General features: G+C 38.9%; 1 protein-coding gene across 2 annotated transcripts in view; it reads right to left on the reverse strand.

Annotated features, from left to right (window-relative positions):
• Positions 1 to 25,241, reverse strand: part of LOC107093321 (lysine-specific demethylase 4B-like) — a 50,920-nt gene that overhangs the window by 16,924 nt on the left and 8,755 nt on the right. For both annotated transcript variants that reach the window (XM_015388315.1, XM_015388314.1), the window contains exons 6-11: positions 15,282 to 15,331; positions 9,580 to 9,683; positions 7,741 to 7,878; positions 1,105 to 1,301; positions 727 to 977; positions 394 to 599 (exon numbers count right to left, since the gene is read on the reverse strand). In XM_015388315.1, coding sequence (XP_015243801.1) covers positions 394 to 599; positions 727 to 977; positions 1,105 to 1,301; positions 7,741 to 7,878; positions 9,580 to 9,683; positions 15,282 to 15,331 — 946 coding nt within the window. The remainder of the gene's footprint in view (positions 1 to 393; positions 600 to 726; positions 978 to 1,104; positions 1,302 to 7,740; positions 7,879 to 9,579; positions 9,684 to 15,281; positions 15,332 to 25,241) is intronic.

Below are 25,241 nucleotides of genomic sequence, written 5' to 3' on the forward strand. Positions count from 1 at the left end.
TTGTAAGACCTGATAAATTATTTATTGTGATAAAAAACTTTCAAAAATGTTAACTGGATTAACATTTGGGAGACAATTTTTTTTAAATGCACAAATCCTGCCTAAATAGAATACTGCCCTGAAGTCTAAGTAGCACTAGCAGTGTTTTTCTCCTCTTGTTTATTAAAGGGGCTATTCTAGATTTAAAAGGAAATAAACCATGCATGCACATTACATTGTTTTTCGACCTTACCTGTAACGAAACCATGATCAAAAAAACAGTTAACACACAGAACAATGATTTAGCTGTACCATTAAACCCCAGTTAAGTCCTAATAATGACCAATAAGATCGTGTTAAAAGATTAGATATATATTTAGAGGTTATATCTGATCTTGTTAATGTCTGTTTTACCTGAGTGGGGCTTATTTCAATGTCCATTTCTTCTTCCTTTTTGATTGACATATCAATGTCCTTTTTTTCGGATTTAGCAAACTTCTCAAATGCTTCTTCGAACCCAGACAAGGGACCGTCGATAATGAACATCTTCTTCTGCTTTTTCAGCTTCTTCTTCTCGATTTCTTCCATCAAGTTTTGGGGTTTGATTTCAGATTTATCATCTAGCAAAGAGAATAAGAGCATTTAAAGCCATGTTGTGCATTTAAAACAACTTTTTGTTTTGGCTTATTAATTATTCTTAAACTCTACTTTGTATTATTATATTCTCCTCAGCATACTTTCTCTAACCTTCTGCTTTCACAGGACTGTCTGCTGCCTTTGCAGCCGCCTCGGCAGCCTCCTGTTCCTCACGTTCCATGGCTTCCAAGGTCAACATGGCTTCCCTGGCTAAACGCTCCTCCTTCTCCTGCTTGCGCTGAGCCTCACGCTCCTCCACTTGACGCTGGTACTCGGCAGCATTCAGCTCAATTCCCTCTTCCGCCAGCACCTTTACCTCCTCAAGCTTTAGACGACGAACCTGCTTCATCTTGTGCATTGCTCTGATGTATAGAGAACACATTTGCTTATAAAAGGAGACCATCTCATTTCTGTAAATACTATGCAAGAAAAAACAAACGCACTAACAGAGTCACATAACATTGATATCTGATATGTTTTTTGTCTTACCTTTGCAGCAGGTTCTGTCGGTAGGTAATCCTGTGCTGCCTCCAGCGCTCCAGTTCAGGACTGGTCAATTCTGTAGCCCTCAGGTGGTCCAAAATTGTGATGTCTTTGCCCTGTTTCCAAAGCTCATAGCGATCAGGCTGCAGGCAGCGTACAAACACATCCATCGAGATCTTTACCATGTCCTTCCGGCAGGAACACTGGGGAATTTACAAAAAAGGAAATGCACAAAAATATAACTTTGTTAGAGCAGAGAAATGCTGCAGGTAAAGAATGATGCAACATCTCGGTGTAACAAATATTTTAAAAGTCACTTTGACATATATTCACAGGTTAAATTTCAGAAAATCTACTCTGGTGTTCTCAGTCAAAGTACTGATGTTTGACTGAAGTCCCAGTAAGGACAGATTATAAATGCAAAGATTATGCCATTTTCTTTTTTTTTCTCCCTTTTCATTACATTAAATATGGTAAAATCGATGTATCTCACCTTGAGACTAGAAAAGTAATATCCAAGCTATTATGTAGAATTAACTATGTATAGTTGGTCATTTCTGATTAGAGCTATTTCTGCTATTAAATTGCTCTAGACAGAGGTCAAAGCGAGACTACTTATAATAATAAAAGGGAAATTTGAAATATAAGGATAGAAAGGCACCGTCATATTTCTCATCATACTGAGCTTTGAGGATGTAAAAAGACAAAATGGGAAAAAGTCTAAGGGGTACAAATATGCTTGCAAGGCACTGTTACTTTAGTAAGAAATGAAGAAACAAAGTATGTGGGACAGGTGCATATGTTCGCACTTCAAAATGTCTCCATAGCCCTCAATAACAACACCGAAGCTCAGTGAATCCTGCTGAGAGGAGGAGGCAGCAGCCATATGATGGTAGAAAGCACAGAAATTGCAATAGAGGAAAAACAGCACACAAAAAAAAAAAACGCTGAAAATTCTGGAAAGATGAGAAATAAACTAAAAAAGATTCAACAAACAAAAATGGGGGTAGCAGAAATGTTTTTGCTTTGCTTGCTGTATTACATTCTGGCCCCCCATCAGCCTGTAAGCTGTACTCAGCCTGATGTTCAATTATGGGAAAACACAACAGCTCAAACAGCCACAGCAAAACAATATCCAGCCAACATCTCATCTTGGCACCACTTGACAGGCGGAAACATTAAAATATGGTATCGAGTGGAGAGTGCTGGAGCGGGAGAAAGAAAGTGCTGCAAGGGGTTAGTAAGCATCAGTGCAGCTGACTGTAACCATCATGAAACATTCAGAGGAGTGCATCAGTGTACTTTGTATAAGGCAACTTATTATTCTTATGAAACGGTTTTAAGTTTATAGCTGTAGCAAAAATTCTCAACGACCAAGTAAAAGATAATTCATTCTCTAACAAGTGCTAAATACATCTGAATATGCCAAGGTCTAAGAATACAAACACTACGAGGCTGGAAGTCAATGAGCCCCTTGAGCTAAATTGTTTACTCAAAAGCAAACAGGAAGCCTGAGGCCTTTTAATAGACCCCTGGAGTCATGATCTCAAATGGTAAAATAAACTGATTTGTCCGTCCTGAAGCTTTGAGGCCAGAAAACAAAGACTACCCAATTTCCTATCATAAAAAGTAGGACCGCTAACAAACCAACTGCTTATATACTAGATACAACGACATGCTGTTAAGTTATAACCACAAAGGTCATGGTAATTTGTAGAGATTTTTCGTGGTAAACCAACTCAAGGTTAGATTGTTTTAAATACCCTCTTTAATATGATACCCTTAAAAGTTAGTGCTACCCATTGCCTTGAGGTGTCTCCTTAATTAATTAATTAATTAATACAGTTTTTCTGTGAAAGATTCAGAAGAGAACCAATGAACAGACCAGACAAGTCGAGGGTTAAGTGATTTAAACAAGGTGTAAAGTGCAAAATAACATCCAAAAATCTTAGGGAGCACTCTTCAATCCAATAAAAAAAATAAATAAAAAGAGCAGAGGAGGCCCAAATGTATTTATCACTGCTGCTTAGCTTATCAAGAACGCACTTTAAATATTTAAATAGTCTAGAGAGCTGTACGAAATTACTTATGGTTTACACTTGTGTGTACAAAATGACAAAATAAAATCTGTCAAAGTCTAAAGAGCAGATTATACTTCCGCAACCGCACATGTCGCTTGGGTCTGGTCGCAAACCACTTTTGCTGTTATGCTTCTGCACCGCCGGTCTGGAATTTCTAGGGACGCACAGCAGTTTCCAGCCAAAGCAAAAGGGGGAGCCTATTCGAGAACTAACGAGAACTACGGTGGATGGTCACGAGAACTTTGGCGGCGCTGCCAGGAGTGTTTATCTTCCAAAATAACAATGGCGCGTCTGCAAGATATCACGGTCACGGATATGGATCTAGAGTTGCTAGACATTGAAGAGGAACAGGTTCTGTTAATAGAGCGAACCTCCTCAATTAACCTTTCGTCGTAGTTGTCCATTGAAGTTGTTCCTAGGTTTTTTATAAATGGTGCGCCCTGGCACCGAATCGAGAATGACAACCACACAGACAGCCGGAAAGGCATACCAAGAACCAATCACAGCTGCTTTTTCTCTGAGCACTCCCGCCTGAGGTGTGCGTGGGTTTGCGACCGTCTGACGCATAGTCAGGAATTTTTTTTTAAGGTGCACGACAACGGTTGCAGAACCTCTGCGCGGGGGTGTTGTCGCACACAGAGACAGATTTGACGGTTGCAGAGGCTATACCTCAGAAGCATAAATTGGCCGTAGGTCAGAGCAGCAAGCAGGATAACCATCACTCAACAAAAGAAAGCCATTGTTGAAAGAAATTAATAAGAAGTTGTGTTTGGGAGTTGCCACAAGCCAAATGAAACACTATGAAGGATGGAAAATGATTTATAGCCAGGTGGCGGTCCACTCCTGATAGCTTAAGCTAAACCTTCATATACCTAGGCTGAATGGTATTAAAATACAGAGAAAATCAAAAAACATGACCCACCCAATGCATGCAGGCTGGGAGGAACAGAGCTCATTGCAGGAGGAAGATATTGATGCCATCTAGTGATAGCGGGATGCTTAAGTTCAGTAAGAATGGGGGAGCTGGTCAAAGTTCGTGGAAGGACAAATAGGACTAAATACAGGTTAATCCTGCAGTAAAATTTGTTACAGGCAGCAAAAGGACATACAGCCAATTATGGGGAACTGTTTTAGATCAACACATCTTGTGTCAGAATGGCCAAGCCAAAGTTGCCAAACTTCTGTAATGCGGGATATCAGGGAAACAGGACGGTAGTCAGTGGGGACTGTTGGCTAACAAGGCAGTTAACCAGCCTCTGGGTCAGGCTAAGGTTTAAGAGGTGTTGTAGAATAAAGGTGTGCTCTTTGCAGTCCTTCAAGACTCTGTGGCTAATTCCATATGGACTAGGTGCTTTTTTGGGAGCCATTTCAAGTTTCTTTTTCCCTTGACTTCCAGAGACAGTTGGAACTAGGAGGGAGCAGCACCATCTTCTGATTTGGTTGAGAACAAATACACAGACGCAGGACGAGCTTTCCAGCTACTTCCTTGCTTTCCTTGTACTCCTCATTACTTATTTACCTTCCATCTTGAAGCCTCTTTTTTCACTTCTTGTTTAGCAGTTCCTTGTTAAGCAGGGATTAAAATGACCCGTTCCCACCCCAAATTAATTTGGCTGTCGCGTCTGTAGATCAGCAACACAGGACTGAACAAAACAGCAAAAAGTTATACCTCAACAGTTGTTAAAATAGACCTATTGAATCTTTTCACATAGTACATTTTAGTAAAACACACAATACTGCATTCCCTATAATCTGGTTGTGTCCTTCCTAGGGCTTGGAGCTTTTCTACCTTGTGTCTACTAAACATCTTACAATGCTGATAATCTTTAAAGGAAGAGACAGCTTGCATTTCCTCCTCTCTCTTCTTGCTCCTGCTCTGCATCATTTAGTGCATTCTGTTGAACTGAGCAGGGATTTGCAAAAGAAGGTGAAGTAATATTTCAGCTTCTGGGATAGTAATAAGCATCTCCCAGGTGTAAAAAACAGAAAAACAAAACAAATCCTAACAAATGTTAAAAAAAATTAAGAATTAAGAATTAAGAGGTGTTTGCAAGAACTCTTTCAGCTTCCACCCTTAGTGGAAGTAGAAAAATATAAATAAAAACAAAATCAGAACAATAAACTTTGATCCACAAAGGAACAAACTAAAGCAAATCACAATCAAGCTAGCAGAGCTACTCCAACGAGCAGCCATGTTAAGAAGCACAATTCTGTCAAATTGTGATCTAATTAAGCCAAGACATCTTAACTGTGACCATCCACCGTAGTTCTCGTTAGTTCTCGAATAGGCTCCCCCTTTTGCTTTGGCTGTGTAATTTTACAATACAATATGGTTTACTATGAGAAGAAAAATGTTTGTGATCTCTTTAAATTAAATTGATTTCATCTCCTTTGAGGAGCCATGGCAAAAAAAAACAGTATGTAACAGATTACCATCATTAACTTAAGGATTCTTATAAACACCAATGCAACCATCACCAGTCATGTAAAACTATTAAACACTCCTTTTTAACGGGAATTATAAACTGAAAGATTATCAAAAGCTGTAGATAAGCTTTGTCCAAAAGCTGGAGGAAACTTTGTGATTAAACCATTAAAAAAATGTGAAACTGAAACTATAAACATCTTGATCTGATGTGCAGTTAGATGACTGTGGCAAAAAAAAGATTAATAAAATGGCTGGTGGTTAGTGTGACGTCTGGAAGGTTGAGAAGACAGTTAATTAAAACTGCAGTGTCTCTTAGAGAACAGAGGTACATGCAAACGCAGCATGTGAAAAGTGCTGACAGCAGGCTAGCTCTGACCGCAGGTGTGTGTGTCGCTCACTAAGTCAAGCAGATGGATCTGCAGTTGAGGAGGTATTTAATAAAAGCGGGACATGAGGCTCGGCCAGACTCCCCCGTTTTTCCTTCTTCTCTGTGGTTTGCTGGCAGATCCAAAATGGTGACAAATTTCATACTGCAACCCATTGGTCAATGTCCTTTTCACCGCTGACAGAACAGGGCTCAGTAAACCAGGGGGTGGGCAAGACTTGCAAGAGTGAAGAGAGGCAGCCACAGAAGTTGTGGGATGACTGCTTGAACCAAAGACAGAAAGATGAGTGTGTTCAGAGGAGGAGAAAATGAGAGGCTCAGTTTTTGCAAGAACATGTGTGGGTGAACAACATGGAGCCAGAGTATTTCCAACACTTCCTGTTCAAGTTTTTCACATTTAAAAAAAAGCTGTAGCATTGACCAAAGTGCTATACAGTAGGTACTAACAAATGCTCATTACATCTGGCTAACAAGAAAGCCTCTGAGCACATCAATGTCATATTCTATGGGATATAAAAACTTGACTTTCAGGGAGAGCTTTGTCCAGGGTGCATTCCAACAGTTCTCCTGCTCTGTGAGCAGAACTATAAATCTGTAGGCCTAGTTTAGCAGAGCAGAAATGACCCCTCTTTCTTGATCAAACTAAGAAAGTGAGCTGGAGATGCTCCCCTGAGCACCGAAGCCTGGACTAGTGCTTCTTAAATTACAAGTAGTCGCATGGGTAAAGTAGGAAAGCTGGAAATGGGAAGGAGTAGGATGGGAGGGAGATGTACTTCTGCAAACTGGCACCTCATAAATCTGACATGCAGCCAAGTAGAGAGAAAGACAGTGAGAGCAAAAAAACACATCTAAAGAGAGCAGGAGGGAGGAGCGAACAGCAAAATGAAGTAGAATGTATAGAGAAGAGATGAGCGTAGAGGGACTTTATTTCAGACGACATTGTAGTCGGACTCCCTTTCACAAACCTATCCATGCCCTGTCAATTTCATGCTCAACAGCCCGCAGGCAAGCAGGCAGTTTTGCGTCAGCATAAGGATTCAAGTGTACAGTTGGTGTCAAGAACAGATGGTGTGCAGGAGTGAACTAGACCCTTCTTTATATAGATGTACATCGATAAAATCTATGACTTCAACCTTTAAGAAGGAAAGCTGCTGCTGAATCACAGCATAATCACTTTTATTTTAAGTCTTCATCTGATTACACATGTTATGATGAAGGTGTCAACAGTTTCTAACAAGTCAACAATAATGTCAGGTAAATGAATGACGTTAAAAGTTAGAAAAATACTCATACTGGTTTTTCAGTCAAGCCAGTCAGCTGTTAGGATTATTAAATTGCAGGGGCTGCCACTTACTCCTTGATGCTTTAACGCAATGTTTACCACAGGAAGGCTTTAAATATCATAGAAAAAACGCAGAAACTGAGAGAAATGAGAAAAGAAGAAGGAAAGGTTGCAAGGAAGTGGGAAAAAGCACAATTCAGAAAGAATAAAAAAAAAGGAATGGCTTAACCGTAAATCAGATAGACCAGCGTAAACACATTTTTTTACTTTTCTCATGATTTTTACAAAATGAAATCAAATTGAAGGAAAATGTGAAGGAGCCCTATTCAAGAGTTCTCAAGCCATTTTGGAAAAATAGTTTTCCTCATCAATACATAATCTGTATCATTTTATTACTGAGCTTTAGACAATTAAAAAAAGACTTTAGGACCAAAAAACACAACTACAAGACTCCGTCTCATCTTACCAGGGTTGCGTTCTTCCCATAATCCACCCAACGCAGAGTGGCGAAGTTTGTAGATTCTGCACAATTGAAGCCATGGTTGAAGCCAGCATGGTAGCCGTACGGAAATGTTATCATAAACTCTCCTTCATTCTGGGTTATCTATTCAGACACAAAGCAAAAATAGAGAAATATAGTTATACACGATGGACAAAGTTAATGACCTATTTGCAAATATACACTGATCCTTCTTTTCCAGCTGGACTTCTTGATTATAGCTTTGTTCTTAGCTTCCTTTAACAAACTCAACTGTGTAAACTACTTATTCAAACTCATGGGATATTGAATTTAAAAAAGTCCAGGTTCCCCCTTACTTTTAAACCAAACAGAAAATTAAGCAATTAATCCCCATTCTCAGATAGAGCATATATTTGCGCAGATATATATAAAAAAAATTGTTTTGGATGAGTTGCAATTAAATTGCTGATGAAGATTCTCAGTCATCCAGGTCATAGTCATTCCATAAAAGTTCAAAAACTATCCACTGGACATGGTTTCCAAGATTTGAAGACGTTTCGCCACCTCTGAACCAAACGACCCATTCATCAGTTACCATTTGCATGTTTCCAAGCGATACAAGGCTTTGTCTATATATAGACTCAAACTCACTGCGGATCCAGACATTTGAATTGAGAAAGCTTCCTGGAGAGGTGGCGAAACGTCTTCAAATCTTGGAAACTAAGTCCAGTGGATATTTTTTGAACTTTTACGGTTGCAATTAATTCAATGAATAATATCTTAAGACGTGGATTTAAGATTTTTTAATAAGCAAAAAGTGTAAAACAGTCAATTCTGCTCGTCCACTTCCCTCAACTGCAGTAAAACTTTTAGACTATTAGAGAGTTAGGCTCCTGAAAAGCAACTTTTCTGCAGGTTTCAGAGTTTAGCGTCTTCCTACGAGCTTCGTGTTATTCTTGTTTAAGAATATGAGAACTCATTAATTTGATTCTCGTTTTGCATATTGCCTTGAAACTTAAGCCCTACATGTGCCAACTGTGAATCATGTCTTTGAGAAACCTGGCTGCCTACCATCAAGAGAAATATCAAGCCAGACGGAAATACAGGCATAAGGGGAGAAATGGGTAGGGAGGCATAAAACCGAGAATTTAACTTCTTCAGCTAACAGTAATGGTTAAGATATCAAACCAACAAATCCCTCTTTGCTCTGGCAAGAACAGAAGAGTTTTATTTTTACACATGAATCGAGGAGGTTACTGGTAGGTGTGCTGCACGCAACATGTTCACTGTGATAATGACGTCCTGAGGGGGGGGTGCTGGAAGAAGTTAGGTGAAGGGGGTCTTATGCTGGCTGTGGAGAACTTTGGATGCCTGCCCTGTTCCTTATACCCCTCTTCAAATTTTTATTCATTATTTTGTGCTGTGGAGGTTTGTGCTGCAACAGAAAGGTGAAAAGATGGCAATTCATTTTCTGTGACAGGAACGGATGACGATCTTTACTCATGGCTGCATCAATGCTGAGTCATTTGTATCATACCCAACCACTTCTATAATTTATGGATGACCCAAGAACAGAGCAGCAGACAAGTAAAAATGACTCCAATGACTTTTAATTTTGAAATTTCAGAACTCTTTAATTCTCTTAAGCCGACCACTTCTGCTTGGCTGAAGATGAATAAGTGCCAATCAATAGAGGATGCAAATCAATAGATCTTAAAGCGCCTCTCTTTTGATGAAACTGATAGAGTAGTGGCTGAATTAAGCTACAAATGCTTCTAGATGATAAATTGATCATGCTGATCAATATAATGTCACCTAATGTCGTGCACTGTATGCGTCACTCACCCTGTTAAAGGGAATGCCGTATTTCTTCAAGATGGACGGCGATATCAGTGTCATCTTGTGACGGAGGAAAGCATCGCAGCCTTGGGAGCTCCCAGGGAAGAATCCTGAAACCAGTGAAAGAAAGCACGGGGCATTAGAAGGAAGGAAGAGGCCGCCATAAATCTGTCTGTTAACATGCAACCCAGATGATTCACTTCAGGCGGACAAGTGTTTGTTTCTGTAGTCTTCCAGTTTTTTGAGCTTAGAGGTTTTTTTCATATTTTAAACAACTTCTTTTATCTGGGTGGTAAATTGGGTTTACCACCAAATTTTGATTATATCGATGGTTTATTTATTTATTTTTAAGAAAAGATGCCAAAATCAGTCCTGTTCAAACAAGGTACAGACTACAATCACAGTTGTGCCCCTGCTAGGAAACCAACCACTTTAAAAGTGATCTGAGGTTTCAGCCAAAAGGCGTGCTCAAACATTACACCAGGGGCTTCGCCATGGCAACTAAAAGTGAGCATATTCCTACAGCCTAAGGTCTATTTGAACAAAATACATATATATCTTAACATGTAAAGCCGGGCATACACTGTGCGATTTATTTTTTGCCCTTTTCGGGGCGACTTTCAAGTCGTGTGACAATTTTCGGATCAGAGTGACTTTCAACCTGATCGTGCATCTTACGTGGTGTACAGGGAGTAACGAGGGGCGATCAGCCTCTCATGACCACCTCCCGATCAGGAATTGTGAGGTCAGGAGAAAATCAAACATGTTTGATTTTCAGTCGACTGTCGTAGGCAAATCGCTCAGTGGGCAAACAAGGATTCTTCTTTTTCTTCTCCTTACTCTCAGAGGAAAACACAGAAGCATGGCGGGGGTGCGGGAAGATGCTGGATTATTTGATTGATATCTAATTAAATCCCTCTCAGGTCACTATTTTTTGTATTTCATAAACATCAGACAATCCAGTGGAGCTGGGTCATTTCCCCCCTTTGGTTACAATAGGGGAAAAACTTTGGGAACTACTGCTCGAGGTAACTGAAATGCATATTGAATCTCCCAATTAAGGAGCTGTCTTCATCTAAAAAAACAGCAGCATTTAATCACATTACTGTTAAAATCCCAAAACCTGGAGAGGTCAATCCAGTTTACCCCTCTGACATGTTGTGATATAATCACGTCACCATGGAGCTTGAAAAGATATTGATTGTGAGGGTTCTGGTAGGAGTTAAGAAATCTGATGGACTGAAAATCTACACTGAAAGTAGGAGCTAAAACTGTGATGCCTCTCAGAGCAGCCAAAGAATTAAATCTCCGCCGTAGGATCTGTGCTGCTTAATTAACGCAGGCTAATTCCTTTTACAAGCAACCCCGGAGCACATTAAAGACAAATATGCTTTAACCCCATTCTCATGTGTTTTCAGCAAAACAATTAATCCTGAATAATACAAGATTTTAAACTGTTGTCCTAAAATGGCTCATCCTGTGTCCCAAAGGTGCTAACAGAAAAACCTTACAGCGGTAGTATTTTCCAAGACCTTTTTAAACCATGTATTGTGCAAATGCACGATAAAAGCTCCCTGATATTTTAATAAGCAAACAGAAATTTGTTTATCCGTCTCTCGAGTTGAATGTTTCTTTAGAAAACAAATCTATTTTCTGGCACATTCTGCCTTGAGATCATAATCCGACTGACATTTTAGAGGTTTAAAACTAGCACTCTCTCTCTAAACCCAAGGCTCATTTATGCTCTTAGACCGCCTCAGATGGCCTGTGCATAATCGAAAGAAAGGACTTTTTCCCCTGTTGACAACGTTCCCATTCTTTATAGTTTGTACTTGCCTTTACTTCAGAGGAGGGGTTTCATCGAAGCCTCCCACCAGTTTGACTTTAAAGTGACTGACAGTATAATCGGCAACCATTTCATCCTTCATTTTCACCACATTGTTTCAGTCTCTATTCTTCACTACTGAGAAAAAGTGAGAGAGAGGGAATCCGCACTCTGGCTGCCCTCATGCTTGTTGGAGCTGATAAAAGGTGAATAATGTGCTGACAGAGCCTGGGTATTAATCCCCATTAAAATGCAGCTGGCTCCCTGAGCTCTCCACAGGGTAATATTAACCTAAAGGTTTCATTATGTCCTTTGGAGTTTCAGAGTTAGGCTGCTCTTTTTCTTTGTCTGCATGCTCCCAACCCGCCCAGCTTACATGCAAAGTCCAACATTATAGGAAAAACAATCAAAGACATGCAAATTAAATTACTGGTAAACTCGCATCAAATGCCTAAAAGGCTAAAAAAAAAAAAAAAAAAACCAGTTTACCTGCAGCCATAACTTCACCTGAGATAGACAGGTTGGTTTAAAAAAAAAAAAAAAAAAAGGCCACCGTCTCAGTCCTTCTGAGTATTTCTGCTACACTCATAACCATCAGTTTGGGACTTCATAAACATCATGGCCATGTGTGCTAAGAAGGCCTTTAATTGGTCAGATGTTGGCCATTTAACAGCTGCTCTTATCCTAACCACCAGCTGCTGAGGTACGACCCGGCAGCTAATTAAAACAGAAGTAAGACTCAATGTATATAATGTGATTTACCTGGTGTCATTTTATTTTAGTAAATCCATTAAGAATAAACACAGTGAGAGCTTCTGAATTAAAATAAACTACTTCTTTTTGACCAAGTACGGTGGGGACATTTTCTAGCCAGTCCTTTAAGGATGGCATTGATCACTGGTCTGTTTTTAACCAGTCATAACAGACTTTATATGCTACGTTTCCATCAAGTTTCTCTAGAGCACATCCCAGATCCCTCTCTCTCGCTTTCTCTGAGGAACATGCAATCCTAAAGTTAATCCCCATTGATCAAAATGGAAAATAAGAGAAAGACGGGCACATAGGATCTTAAAAAGAAAGTAGGGGATGAAAGCAGACATCATGTGTCACAGAAAGAAGACAGAATGGGTTCACTTCACTGTGTCTCATTTATCCACCTCAGATAATGCTTCTTACTCTGACACTGAATATGGCACAAAGAGGAATATCATTCAGATTATCGTTTCACTGAGAAGACGAGCTCAATAAAACCTATATGCAGGTGATGCCAGAGGCCACAAAAAACCAGCAACTGGACTGGCCAATGGCAATCTAGCAGAGGTTATACTGAATTGACAAATCTTACTCAAGCATAAATGTGTAAAAAGGAAGACAGAAACACTAGTTTATGCATTTCCACTATTAGTCTCTAGTGAGAAGCAGTTGAAGTGATTCACTTTATGCCTTCAATTCACAAAGCAAGGCAATCCCAGCCCTACAGCGGCTGACTTCCTTAAGGACAGACTGGCTTTTGCTGCTTCGATTAAAAGATTTTAGGTGAAAAAAGACCGAAGACCTCTATGCGGTGTGTCTTTGTAAGGAATACACGTTAGACAGATCTCAGAGGTAGAGTACATCCCTGGAAACCAGCCTAAAGTAGTTTATCTATTAGGGGTGACATAAGTAAGCATCAAACACCACAGGCACGCCTTTAGAAAGGGTATTTGTCCCACACATATTATATTTAACACAGTACATTGATTTTAAAGCTGTGTGCTGATGGCGCCGGCTTTATTTGTGATTCGCCATCGACCAGAGTCAGCTCAGAGAGGGGATCGTGCCTGCAGGTTTATGATGGGGCTGTTTCATGAAAGGAGTTTAGGTTCGCTGCAATAAACTGAAAGTTATTTAAAAATCACAACTGATCTTACTAATAAGATCTTATTAACAAACGTAAACAGTCATTTCTATTGAGACAGAAAACCTTTTATAAGACTCAATGCTTCTGAGTAAAGCAATACTTGTCAAATATATTTTATAACTTCAAAACTACCTTGTTAAAAATGATTGTGTATGTATTTTATCACTTTGAAATGATGAGATTTTGCATTTTGTTCCTATTTTAGTTCCATGTCTTGGCAGGATTAAGAACTTTTAATCAGGAAAGCTTTGACAAAGAGTTTGACTGCAAACAACAAGCATGCTTAGTGTGAGGGATTGCCTTCCAGTCAATAAGTCGATGCAATCGACTGGTTTTCCGTATATAGGAAACTTTTAATAAATTTTACTGCATGATCTGGTGAACTGTAAAGTGCCTTGAGATGACATGTGTTCTAAAGTGGCGTATATAAATAAACTGAATTGAACAACAACAAAAAAGTATTTTCAGAGCAGAAACCCATTTGTAATATTATTATTAAACAAGTCAGTAATTGGTTTAAAATTAGTAATCTTTCCCAAAAACACCTTAAATAAAACTTTCGGGGGGGAAAAAAAAAACTTAAACTGAAAAAAACAACCAACAAACAAACAACCAGCTGCCAGTATCTATTTTCTTGCTTAAGTCTACATTTGTTGTTGTTTTTATTTCCTCTATCAAGTTCAGATTAATTTGCCCTCCAAATTCCTACAACCTCTTCATCAGTTTAGCACAGACACTGAACACAATGATGTTTCTAAGCTGCTCTTCTGCTGTCAGTAAAGCGACATTGACACATCCACCCACAGGATACATGTCAAAGGTTTTAATAGGGCAGAGCCCCAGAGTGTATGACTGTATTCACTTATTACACAGCTGCTTCTCAGACATGGAGGAACTGCTGCTGAATGGAAGGTAGAGTAGAGACCTCTAAGTAGTCGGAGATTGAGCATTGATCTCTTCAAAGGTCACTAACATAACTTAGTGTACATATGAGCCATAGTGGAGAAGAGAAGCACTTGGCTGGTCCATGGACCTAGACGGAAGCATGGACCTGAGATAAGGGCAGGCTCAAACAGGAAACATCAATCATGCTTGATACTGGAAACCTTTCAAGGAGCTTCAGTCTTATTTTGGGCGTGGATCTAGGCTTGGACTGATGCATAGAGCTAGATTAGGACTGACGGGGAGGGGCTTCTAAAGGTGTGAAGGATTCTGAAAAGAGGTCAGGTACCCAAAAAAGGTCAGTGCTTGACCTCCCTGAAAGATGAAACAGAACACTTTGAGCATAATAAAATCTCCTACATGACCTATTTTTGAAAATACTCCCTGGGATATTATAGTTCTTTTAAACTTTAATTAAAATGCGAAGAAAGACCAAAAGAAGAAACCCTCTCAGGTTCATTTTCTGACCTGTTAGGTCAATGCTTGATTCCAGCAGAGTTGCTGGAAGCTTTTTATTTTAAATTAAAGACCCATATAAAGGCATCAGGGAAACAGATTACTATGATAGTAGAACATTTACAAACAAACACAAAGTGAGCAAGACCTAGAAAAGAACCCCATTAGAATAAAGGTTTGGTCAGATAAAAACCACAACAAAGACCAAAGGAGCTGCAAAAAGAACAAGACCACTCAGAGCTACATGTACACAGGGCAGGAGACCGAGTGGCTGAATGTGAGAAATGATCAACAAGTAATGAGGCATTGAGAGAAACAGGTTACTGGGATTACATAGAAATATTGGCACAAAACAAAAATGGAACTTCAGTAAAAGACCAATGAGAAAGCAAACAAACATGGACCAATTAACTCAGCTCCTGTTAGCATCAAGATAATGCCATAAGAGTGATAATAAAAAAAAAAAAAATCAGCAACAGCTGAAAACATTTTCTCTTTCTATGTGCACATAAAAACATGAGGATATTCTTACCGAGCCTATGTCACATCTAAATGTGGAAATTTAAAGATGTTCTTGTTGCTTACCTTGTGCAAGCCTTTCCAGTCTCTTGCCATGCTCAGGAGGAACAGTGTACCTGCAAAGAGAGGACAAAGAACTGCTCAGTATGTCTGTTACTGTAAAGAAAGACCTCTCAGTAACTTTCAATTCATCTTTTTCTGCAGTATAAATTGTTCTAGTTACAAATGGTTCCAGTTAACATCTTTTAAGGTGTATTATTTAGTTTTTGGGTTAAATGATATGCGCATTCTTCATCATTAAATATGCTTGGTTTTCAATATGAGGCAAAAACCTATACAATAACAAGCATTGAGTATTGCAATATCGAACTAAATTAAGTAATAAAAAATATATATATGAAGGATAATGATTTTGGTGGAATATTTAAAATCTTATCCACATTGCATATTGCTTGCTAGTTACTCTTCATTTCTAAAAAGCTGCTTCTTTAGTTGTTTGATAAAAAATATATCTGGAAAGAAAAATCCCTTTGCTGATGACATTTGTGCAAATTGCATGAGGACACGACAGTGAAACTTCTTGAAGAATTAATATCAACACAGCAGCATCAGTCTGAGAAAAACGAGTAATAAATAAATCTGTCTGGATGCGTATAAAAACATGTCTTAATGAGAGAAAGACAAAAAAGGCAGGTGGTGATAAAAGGGATTAAAGGAATATTCTGTTTAGGGAAGAAAGAGGAAGAGACGACTGCTTTGAGTGTTGGATTTTCGTCATCATGCATCGTCTCTGAGCAGTTTCACAAAAGAAATTACCCAGGTTTTCTTTTTTTTTCTTGCTCGCTCATTGTGAAGGCCACCCATTTTTTTTATATTTATAGATGCAATTCCTGTTTTACAAAGTTTTAGGAGTGCATCTAGATATCTTATAAGGTATATGATCATTTTCTTAGTAATTTGTTTTAAAAATAACGTGTACATTCAACAGATATAAGTACCCTTCTGGTCATATTTCTGATCCAACCATCCCATTGTGACTTCACCGTATGAAGGCATGAATCAGATTGCACCTTTCAGCACATTTCTCATGTGGACAGACGGCGTCTTTGCTCAGTGTGCGTCCAGACAATGGGATTCTGCTGAGAATGTCTTTGCTTTGCATCAAACCCTTATGTCACACCTGTTCCACATCAAACATTACCCCTTACAGTTCAAAGAGACGGTTCAACAATAGCCTCACATTCTGTGTGGGCACCGCTCAGTTCATCATCAGGTGACAGGGCCAGTGTGAATAACACGGAGGGGGCTGTTTAGTGATTAACTTCAAGTATTTGAATGATTAAAGATTAGAACTGATGAAATCTCTGATTTTTACTACCTAAAATATCTTAACACTTCAAAAGTAGGAAAAAGAAATCTGAAGTAGAGAAAGATCAGGCTGGTAAAAAATATGGAAGCACTGCTCTGTGTGTACTTTCAATAAATTGCTCAGGTATCTGCATGAATTACACCATAGGTGCAGAAGACATGGAGACTGTGGACCTGCTGAAATGAGATGGAAGCCCCAAGTTGCTTTAAGAGGCTTTAGGCTCATCCATAGAATAAATTTGTAGTTAAGGTCAGTAGAACCTTTGTTCATGGTTCTGGTTCTTTTTAGCCTCATGAGACCATCCTGATCTCGCGAGCTTTCAAGATTTCACTCGCTAATCAGTCTGGAGACTCTCCGTTGAAGAAAATTTGGAGCTGTTCACCAAACGAACGTCCAATCAGCGTTGGTCGGTCGGTTAGTACGTCATATGCTTCGTTGATCTGATTGGTTTATTTGGCTCGTCTATCACCAACATAGGCCAATCAGCTAACCAGTATTTTCGCCCCTTCTCAAAATTAATTCAACGGAAGGTTTCCAGATGGATATGCGGAGCAAATCCATCTGGCGGAGTCAGGTTAGGATCTTTTGGTGATGTTGGCAAATTGAAAGCCTTTCATGGTTCCCTTTGTTAATACAGGGTTCCTACAGCATACGGCAAGTTAAATTCAAGACTTTTTAAGACTTTTTAAGGACCCGCGGGAACCCTGTAATATGTAGTGGCTTGGGGATTTCTTCGATCTCACAAAAGAATGTCCTTCATTACTACAGCGTACCTATTTATGCAAAATCAGATGATACCATGCTTGGGAGTACTTCTGATGTGAGAAAGCATCCAGTTAGACAAAAGCCTGAAGACTGCACTATTTGACACCTCCAGATCTACGGCTATCACTTCTGCGTTAGGCACCGTTAGGAAGCCTGCATCCGTTAGCGACTCATCAACTGCAGCCAGCAACACTGATGAACAAATGTTTGCAACATTAGGTGATGGCGATGGCAATGACGATGGATTAAAATCCTCTTCTGCTCCAAGCAAGCAAGCCTAGTGTTTTAGATGATGTGAGCAGGGTACTGAAGTACCGACATCAATTCCCAGGGCATCCATGCCATATCAGTTTAAATGTGGCAGCACACAATCCTGTCCACGCCATAAGAGGACATGGCACTTCAAAACATCACTGACTACTGACGGCAGAGGCTTTGCTGACTAGAAACAAAACCATTGAACTCCATCCATTTAGATTCTGTGCCTCTCACTTCTTCCAAGAGACTCTAGAGTTTTTGTTCTTGCTTCTTTTTTCCTACTAAACCTTTTCTATTCACTCATCCCTCCATTAGCATGCCTGGAATCTGCACTGTATGAACCACCAATTTCTTCAGCAACAAGTACTTATAACTTCCTCACCTTTTAGGGGGTGTCAACAGATGTCTGCTGGACAACAGTGCAGTGAGCAGTCATCCCAATGAGCACTTGGGCCATAAGATAGAACTAATAAAACTGAACCCATAATACAGTTCCTATTAATTAAAATTTAAAAAAATGCTTCAAATATATCGCTCTTTATATAAGTTTTATGATAAGAAGTGAATTACTGGACCAAATCAACCTTTAAATAATATTAAAATGTATTGGCATACATTTGTATTTTCAGTTTAAATCTGCCACCATCTCTACGATGCATTTTTATCAAACTTATTACTGTAAAAATCATCTAACCCTTTAGCCTTCTGTGTTCTAGAGGAAGAAGGTATTGCCATTGTGAATGTGTTTATGCTTATTTTACAGAAGGTAGGCACTGAAAGGCGTAAAACATTAGTCCAAATGTCAGATGTTGGATTAAGAAGCTAAATGTATTTGTGAAGATGAGTGGGAGGAAGTAAGCTACACTCTAACCTGTTCATTTGTATTAAAAAACAAACAAAAAAATGGATTGGATATTCTTTTTGCAATAATTATTTCCACTAGTTTGCGTAACTCTCCAGAGACCACAGGCTATACACTCTGGGTGGATGAAACACCCCATCTATTCTTTCCTCGCCGAACCTCATGGATGCTTGGAACTAACTGAGAAATGAAAGAAGAAAAGGAGAAAGAGAGACAGATTTAGTGAGAGGCAACAACACTTAATGAGAGACAAGAGGAATGAGCAGAAGCGTGGGACAAAAGGGGGAGATAAAAATAAAGAAAAACCGAGTATAAGACGAAGTCCGTTTCAATGGAGGCTTGTGAAGGAGTGGAGCCACACTGCCACCTGGAGACTGAAACGCAGACCTTCACACGGTCACACTGTGCCTCAGGGTTTTTCCAGCACCAACAGGAGCGTTTATCTGTGCCGTCTGACAAACGGGATCCACAATATAAAGGGCTTATCAAAACAAAAAGATATTAATACAAAAAGTGTCATAGAAATTTAAGATTACATTTTAACATCAGGTTATTTTACAAAAACCTCAGCATTTTTTACAAGCACATATAGTGCACAATGGAAATAGATGACATCAGAGTATCATCTTGTCCTGTGGCTGTGCAACAAAGACAATAAAAAGTAATAAGCTCCAACTGCTGGCAGATCCCATTATCCAGCAGAGACAATTGGAAACTTTGCATTTATTCCAAATTCAGCCTGACTTAAGGCTATGATTTTTCATTAGCAGCTGCACTTTGCATGTGCCTAGCAGGTATTCTCATAAGCAACAAAATGAGAACCTATGAAGCAGTGACTTGTGTGTTATACGGGGGATCCCTTCACCTCGTTGACCTTTTCACGCCAGCTTCACGCAAAATGCACTTTAATGTCAATTTACAGCTGTAATCTAAAAAGCTGTAAAGTCTCTTGTGTGATAAATTAATTGTCCTGAAGTATTCTCTCCTTACAGTTGTTTGCGGCTGTATCGCAGTTTAATTTCCCGGCGTGCCAGACACAATTAAAAATGCCTTAAACATACTCCGACACTGTACAGCTAGATTAAAGTGACAAAGCTGTACTCTAAACTGGGGATTAAACTAATATTAATCTTTACATAAAATGAAATGTCCTCATTTTTTTCAACATGTTGCACAACCAGTCATCTATACAATGATATGTTTCTATAGAACTGAAAGCCACAAATCAGAGAACATGCGTTAAGACTATGTGTTTCCCTGCGAGCTGCAAACTAAAAATCAGCAGTGCAGCATGGGTCGACCAAATCCTATCTACCACTGTTACCATGGCAGCAACATGCATGTCACTCCAGAGACGGTAAAGAAAAACACACATAAGACAACACAAAGAAAATGAAAGGTTTAACTTATACCTCCCTTTCTATGACCCCCACTGGGAGGAGAATGATTAATCTATGGTGGGCCAGTGCTCCTGGCAGGTGGAATTAAGGGGTCTTCCAAGGTTGTGAAGCTGCAAAGCTTTTGCTGTAATTCCCACAGAATTTAAGTCTATTTGTGGTATTTGCACTTTTTTTTTTCTAAAGGATTCAATAGATAAGCAGTAAATCAACCACTGCACCTTTCAGCTTAGCTCTGTCTTCACAACAACAGGCTGTTACAGTGTCCTCATTACTGCAAAGGCTTCCTCTGAGCGCCAATCAATCTCCGGCTATTTTAGACTCTGCTACACTTAAAATCCCTCCACTTCAGCCAGACAGTCACTCCCAATTTGTAGCTGGAAAGACATTTTTCATAAGGACACTTTTCTTTGCTGTCTGATAGATATTTAACACTAGACTCTTCTGACCAATGTGTGAGGGAAAGGAAAAGGCTACAGTTGAAACAAAGACAGAAGAAGCACTGTTTGCAGTTCTTGCAAACACTGATAAGAAGGTGCAAACCAAGTTAAACTTTCTGTCCTACATGCTAATAGCTATGTGTGGTATTTACCATCATTCAAACCTGTCGTGTTAGCATGGTGCTAAGGCAATCCACTTCTGAACAAACCTGATGGAAAGACGGATGGGGTAAATACTGTTTTCAAAACAAGTGAAACAGGGGCAGAGGTTCACCTTCCTACAGATTAGCATGATGAGTTAGAATGGCTTAGTCAAAGTCTAGATATAAATCCAAGAAGGCAAATTGCTATGAAATTAAATAAGTGTATCTGTGTCCGTTACAAACAGCCCTACTACATGATGTATATATGTTTATACTTATGTCTTGGCTGTGAACCCTGTAACCAGAAAAATGCTCTGATTGTTCACAGAATCGCTGTAGACTAAGGCCAATTCTGATTTAAAGAATCTGCACTTTAGCAGTTAAAGAATAATCACCGAAAATGTTTTTCCTCCAATTGTGCAAAAGCCGATTTAGGCAAAATCCAGACATTCAAGAGTAACTGCTGTGAAAGCTGCTTCCACAAAGCAAAATTAGCTCCTGCTAGAGACCATAGGCCTTGACATATCTTTCCCTTATATTTTCTCCTACAAACACATGCCTCAGTTCGTAACATCTTCTCTATGACTCCTTATTCCCCATCTGTTGGCTTCCTGTACACCAAGAAATGCATGTATAAACAGGTTACATTCTGGGGGATTTCTTCATTTTTCTAAATCTAAACATTGCATTTCAGATCACTTTCAGAGTCCAGACAATATTAGTGTATCTGTGCATCAGAGCTTGTGTGTGCAGCATGCAAATAGGAATAGGAATAGGGAGGGCAGTAAGAGAGGCACAATGTGCATTTACGGTAGTACAGGTGCTGTGAACCACACCACCTAGTGGTGCTTTTTTTGCTCTGCATTCCTTTACACCTCCCTGCTTTCTGTATGGATCCTGTTTTATCACAGTCTCTTAGAAACAATAAAAGCAAGCTTTGCCACAACATCAAACATGTGTTTTTAGATTCATCATCATAAAAGCACACCAAAAAGATCACTGTAAAATACTATATTGTTAGTTGTAATCTAAAACACCCACAGCAGTTCTTTCCTGCACAAAACTCGTAATTCTACCTTCCAAATTGCCACACCCAGCATTCAAACCGCATATAACAGCCATTATTACCCTTTATATCCAGTTTGCATTCAGAAATACAAATATTTCAAAACCACTGTACTACACAAGGGGGGGCGAGATTTATGATGGGACTCCTATTTCAGAGAAGCGTAGTTCGAGGAACGCTATAATATATACATATAATTCCCTTTCAATTCAGTTACGTCAGCCATTCTCTGGCTTTCACATGTTCAAAGGCTAATCCTTCAGCTGACAGCAGACCTTTTTGGGTATGTTGGGATACACAGCTGATGGAGAAGCTTTCAGCATAAAAAGATAAAACGATGATGGAGTAAAAATGGGGACAAATATGACTGGCAGTCAAGGCTGAGATCCGCAGCGTGTCCATCTTAGTGTGCAAGTCGAAGCAGTAGTTATGATGAGGACTGACTTTGATGGGAGGAGAGTTGCCAGGGGAATAGACTTAATTTCACAAATCGTTGCACTATGAAAGGAAAGGAAAAAGACAAAGAGGGTGTATAAATGTGTTTTAAGGGAGTATGCTCTGTTTAACTGGCTGTAATTATCCCATCACACACACAACTATGGAAGTGAAATTGATTCGGTTTCAGGAAATAAAAGGATGTGGGAGGGCTTGGTAAGAGCTCAAGAGTGAGAGGCGGAGAGTGAAGGAGACACATCAGACAGAAAGTGAACAAAAAGAGAAGGCGGAGCAGAGAGGAGCTCTTTAGAGTGCTAATATAGAGCTGAAAGGTCCGTCAATCTGAGAGCTAATTAGCTTTTAAAAAATGGCATGAGTAATGCAAGACCTAATAAGAGTTAAATACAAAGAACTAAGACTTAAGTCAATAATAAACCTCAGTAGATATTTGCTTTACAATAAATAAGATCAGCTATGAAAGCCATTTTCTTTTCATTCCCAATGGCAACTGTAATAATTACTCGAAAACTGTGGGGCCTTACAGATGCTTTAAGTAGTTCGTTTATGAGAATGTTTTCTGTAATTCCTTTTACTTGGCTTATCAAAATGTTAAATATCTTCCAGGATTAGACACGCTCCAAGTTCTGACCCCAAAAAGTGGTATGCAAAAAAAAATAATCAGAAAAATCAGATTTTTTGCAAGTAAAAGCTTTGCATATGTTGCTGCTTTAATAACAATAATTAAGTCAGCTATTTTCAGGATCAGTAAGGTGATTAGAAATAAGTTCAGCGGTAGAAAAACTAAGTAAAAACAAATTAGAAAGACCTACTGCCTACGACATGCTGAGGCTTGTCTGTGGTTTATTCAGGCAGCAACAAGTCAAGAGATAGCAGGCATGAAGCAGATAACAGGAAGGATCCTAACAGTAAAGGGGATGTTACTGTGCTCTATCCTTGTGCCATGGGGCATGCTGGAGCTTAAATGTTTGTTTACTTTTTTAAATACAAATTTCCAAAAGAAAAAATTTTTTTTAAATATGATAAACATCCACCGGAAGGTTTCTACAGGTCACCAAACAAGTGTTTGTTTTATTTTTTTAAATGCCTTTTAACTTGACTTATACTGTCCTACATTAAATATGGATTTTTCAAAAGTTGCAAGGAGACATTATTTGGCATTTTTTATATATATTGAATTGCTGACCAGCATACTATTTCTTAAAGAATATTCTATACTGACAGCATATTAATTGCAATTTATGTTTTTCATGCTTCACTTTTGCTCAGTTTGTTATTAAATAATGACCTTTATGTGCATTATCAATAAAAAAGGATGTATGATACTGCACATGTGCAAATATGGGTAAACTCAGAAGCAGCCTACTGAGGCTAAGCCAGTTAGCAGCTTAGAAATAATAAAGAAAAGTCAAAGATCTGGCATGAAAAAACAAACAAAAAAAAAAGTGATTCTAGGATGAATTAGACTCCAATAGTGTTGGGAATACAGTACAAGCATTGGTGATCTCTGCACAGAGCTGGAGCAGACAAGACACTCAAATGTGGCTGCTTAGTGGGTGGATTGAGTACTCATATTTATAAATGCTTATACTAGTGATGACAGCACTGTTCTTAGTCTCAGCAGTCAAAGTACACAAAACATGATTGATCGAGTGGTTGATTCTGACCTTAAAGCTGAACATCAAGGAAAAACTTTTCTTTTTCCTTGATGTTCAGATAGGAGGCTCTTGGGAGCTTCACTACAATGTAGGGTTGCTCTGGCTCCATTGGTCTTTGACAGCGCCAAGCTGTTGTTTTACCATGGCACATTGCAGGAAGGTTGGGCTTTTTAATGTTGCTACATCAATTGTCGCCATCTGGCTTTCTGGTAGTTCTTCTTTCTGGTACCGCATCCATTTAAGTCTGCTCATCGCCATAACCACTTAAAAAGGACCACCAAAACACTATCAGGAAGGACACATGGAGTATATCGCCTTATATTATGGAGATCAAATGCCTGAGTTCTGGGTTCGCACAGTGCTATAAATACGACTATGCATTTTTAAAGCCACTGTAAATTTTATTTGTAAAAATAAATAATGTAGGTCCTTTTAATGCTTCATTTTGAGTTTTAAATCAGAATCCTAGCTAAGGACCACAAATCTATTTCAAGCAGAGTCATTTAACTGACATCAGAGTTCATTTAAGTGAAGTTCAAAATACGGTGAAATGGCAGTACGGTTTGGTCATTCTGTCAGGCAGTTAATAAAAAATTATAATAATGATGGATATAATGTTGATATTACGCTTTTAAATGGTTCATTAAAAGGAAGAGGATGTCATTGAAACATGCATCTATGTTAAATTATTCTATTTTAATCTATTTAAATTTATTATTTCTTTAACAGTGTTCCGGTTCTGGATAAATAACCTTTTTCAAACCTGACGGAACCATTTTTTCTTCATCTTTGTTTGAAGATGGTGAAAAACATTTTTATAATGACTCTTTACTCCCAGTCTTCCACTCCAAGTAATAATTATGACAGCTCACAGCAGGAAGGATGGAAATCAATATTTTCCAATGTTGTTCCTATAGAAATGAAAAAGCCTGAATCTCAAAAGAAAAGCCACTATCATAAGGTGAAACTTAAAACTACATTATGAAAATATATAAGCCAGATAAAAAATTAATGTAAGAAGAAATAAAAAATAAAAAAATGAAAATTGCTACTTTGTCACATAGAAACTACCACTGCAGACACCAAACATCTCAGTTTTAGCATCAAAATGTTTTCCAAAATGCTTCATGAATCTAGTTTTAATCACACATAGTGCTTACAGCTCGACAGTGAGTTATGGCAAAACATACCCACCCTCAGTGAGGGCTGTGAAAATGGAAATCATTGATTTTAATGAGATCTCATCACAGCAGAAAACTGTAACAGACATCCTACACCACACCAGGAGGGGAACAAGAGACAGAAGACAGGACAGATAGGAGGAGGTGACCGTGCAGAGTGGGAGAGCATACTGTGAGGATAGCGAAAAGCTTGGAAACAACAACAAATGCACGCACAGATAACACTGTAATTCAGAAAGCTGGATCGGCTCTGCCTCCCTCCTGCAGCTCCTAAGATGGAAAACATCGAGGAGGGAAGGAGACTGTTCAAAAACGCACACAACAACCTAAAGAAAAGAGACTATTTTGGTGAAGAAACCCTGACATTCATGAGAATAACAAAGAATCTACCAAATAAAAAATGATGCACAAAACAGAAAAGTGTAGTAAAAGCA

The sequence above is a fragment of the Cyprinodon variegatus genome, unplaced genomic scaffold, assembly GCF_000732505.1.
Source record: "Cyprinodon variegatus isolate N-32 unplaced genomic scaffold, C_variegatus-1.0 Scaffold419, whole genome shotgun sequence".
In the NCBI taxonomy this organism is placed as follows: Eukaryota; Metazoa; Chordata; class Actinopteri; order Cyprinodontiformes; family Cyprinodontidae; genus Cyprinodon; species Cyprinodon variegatus.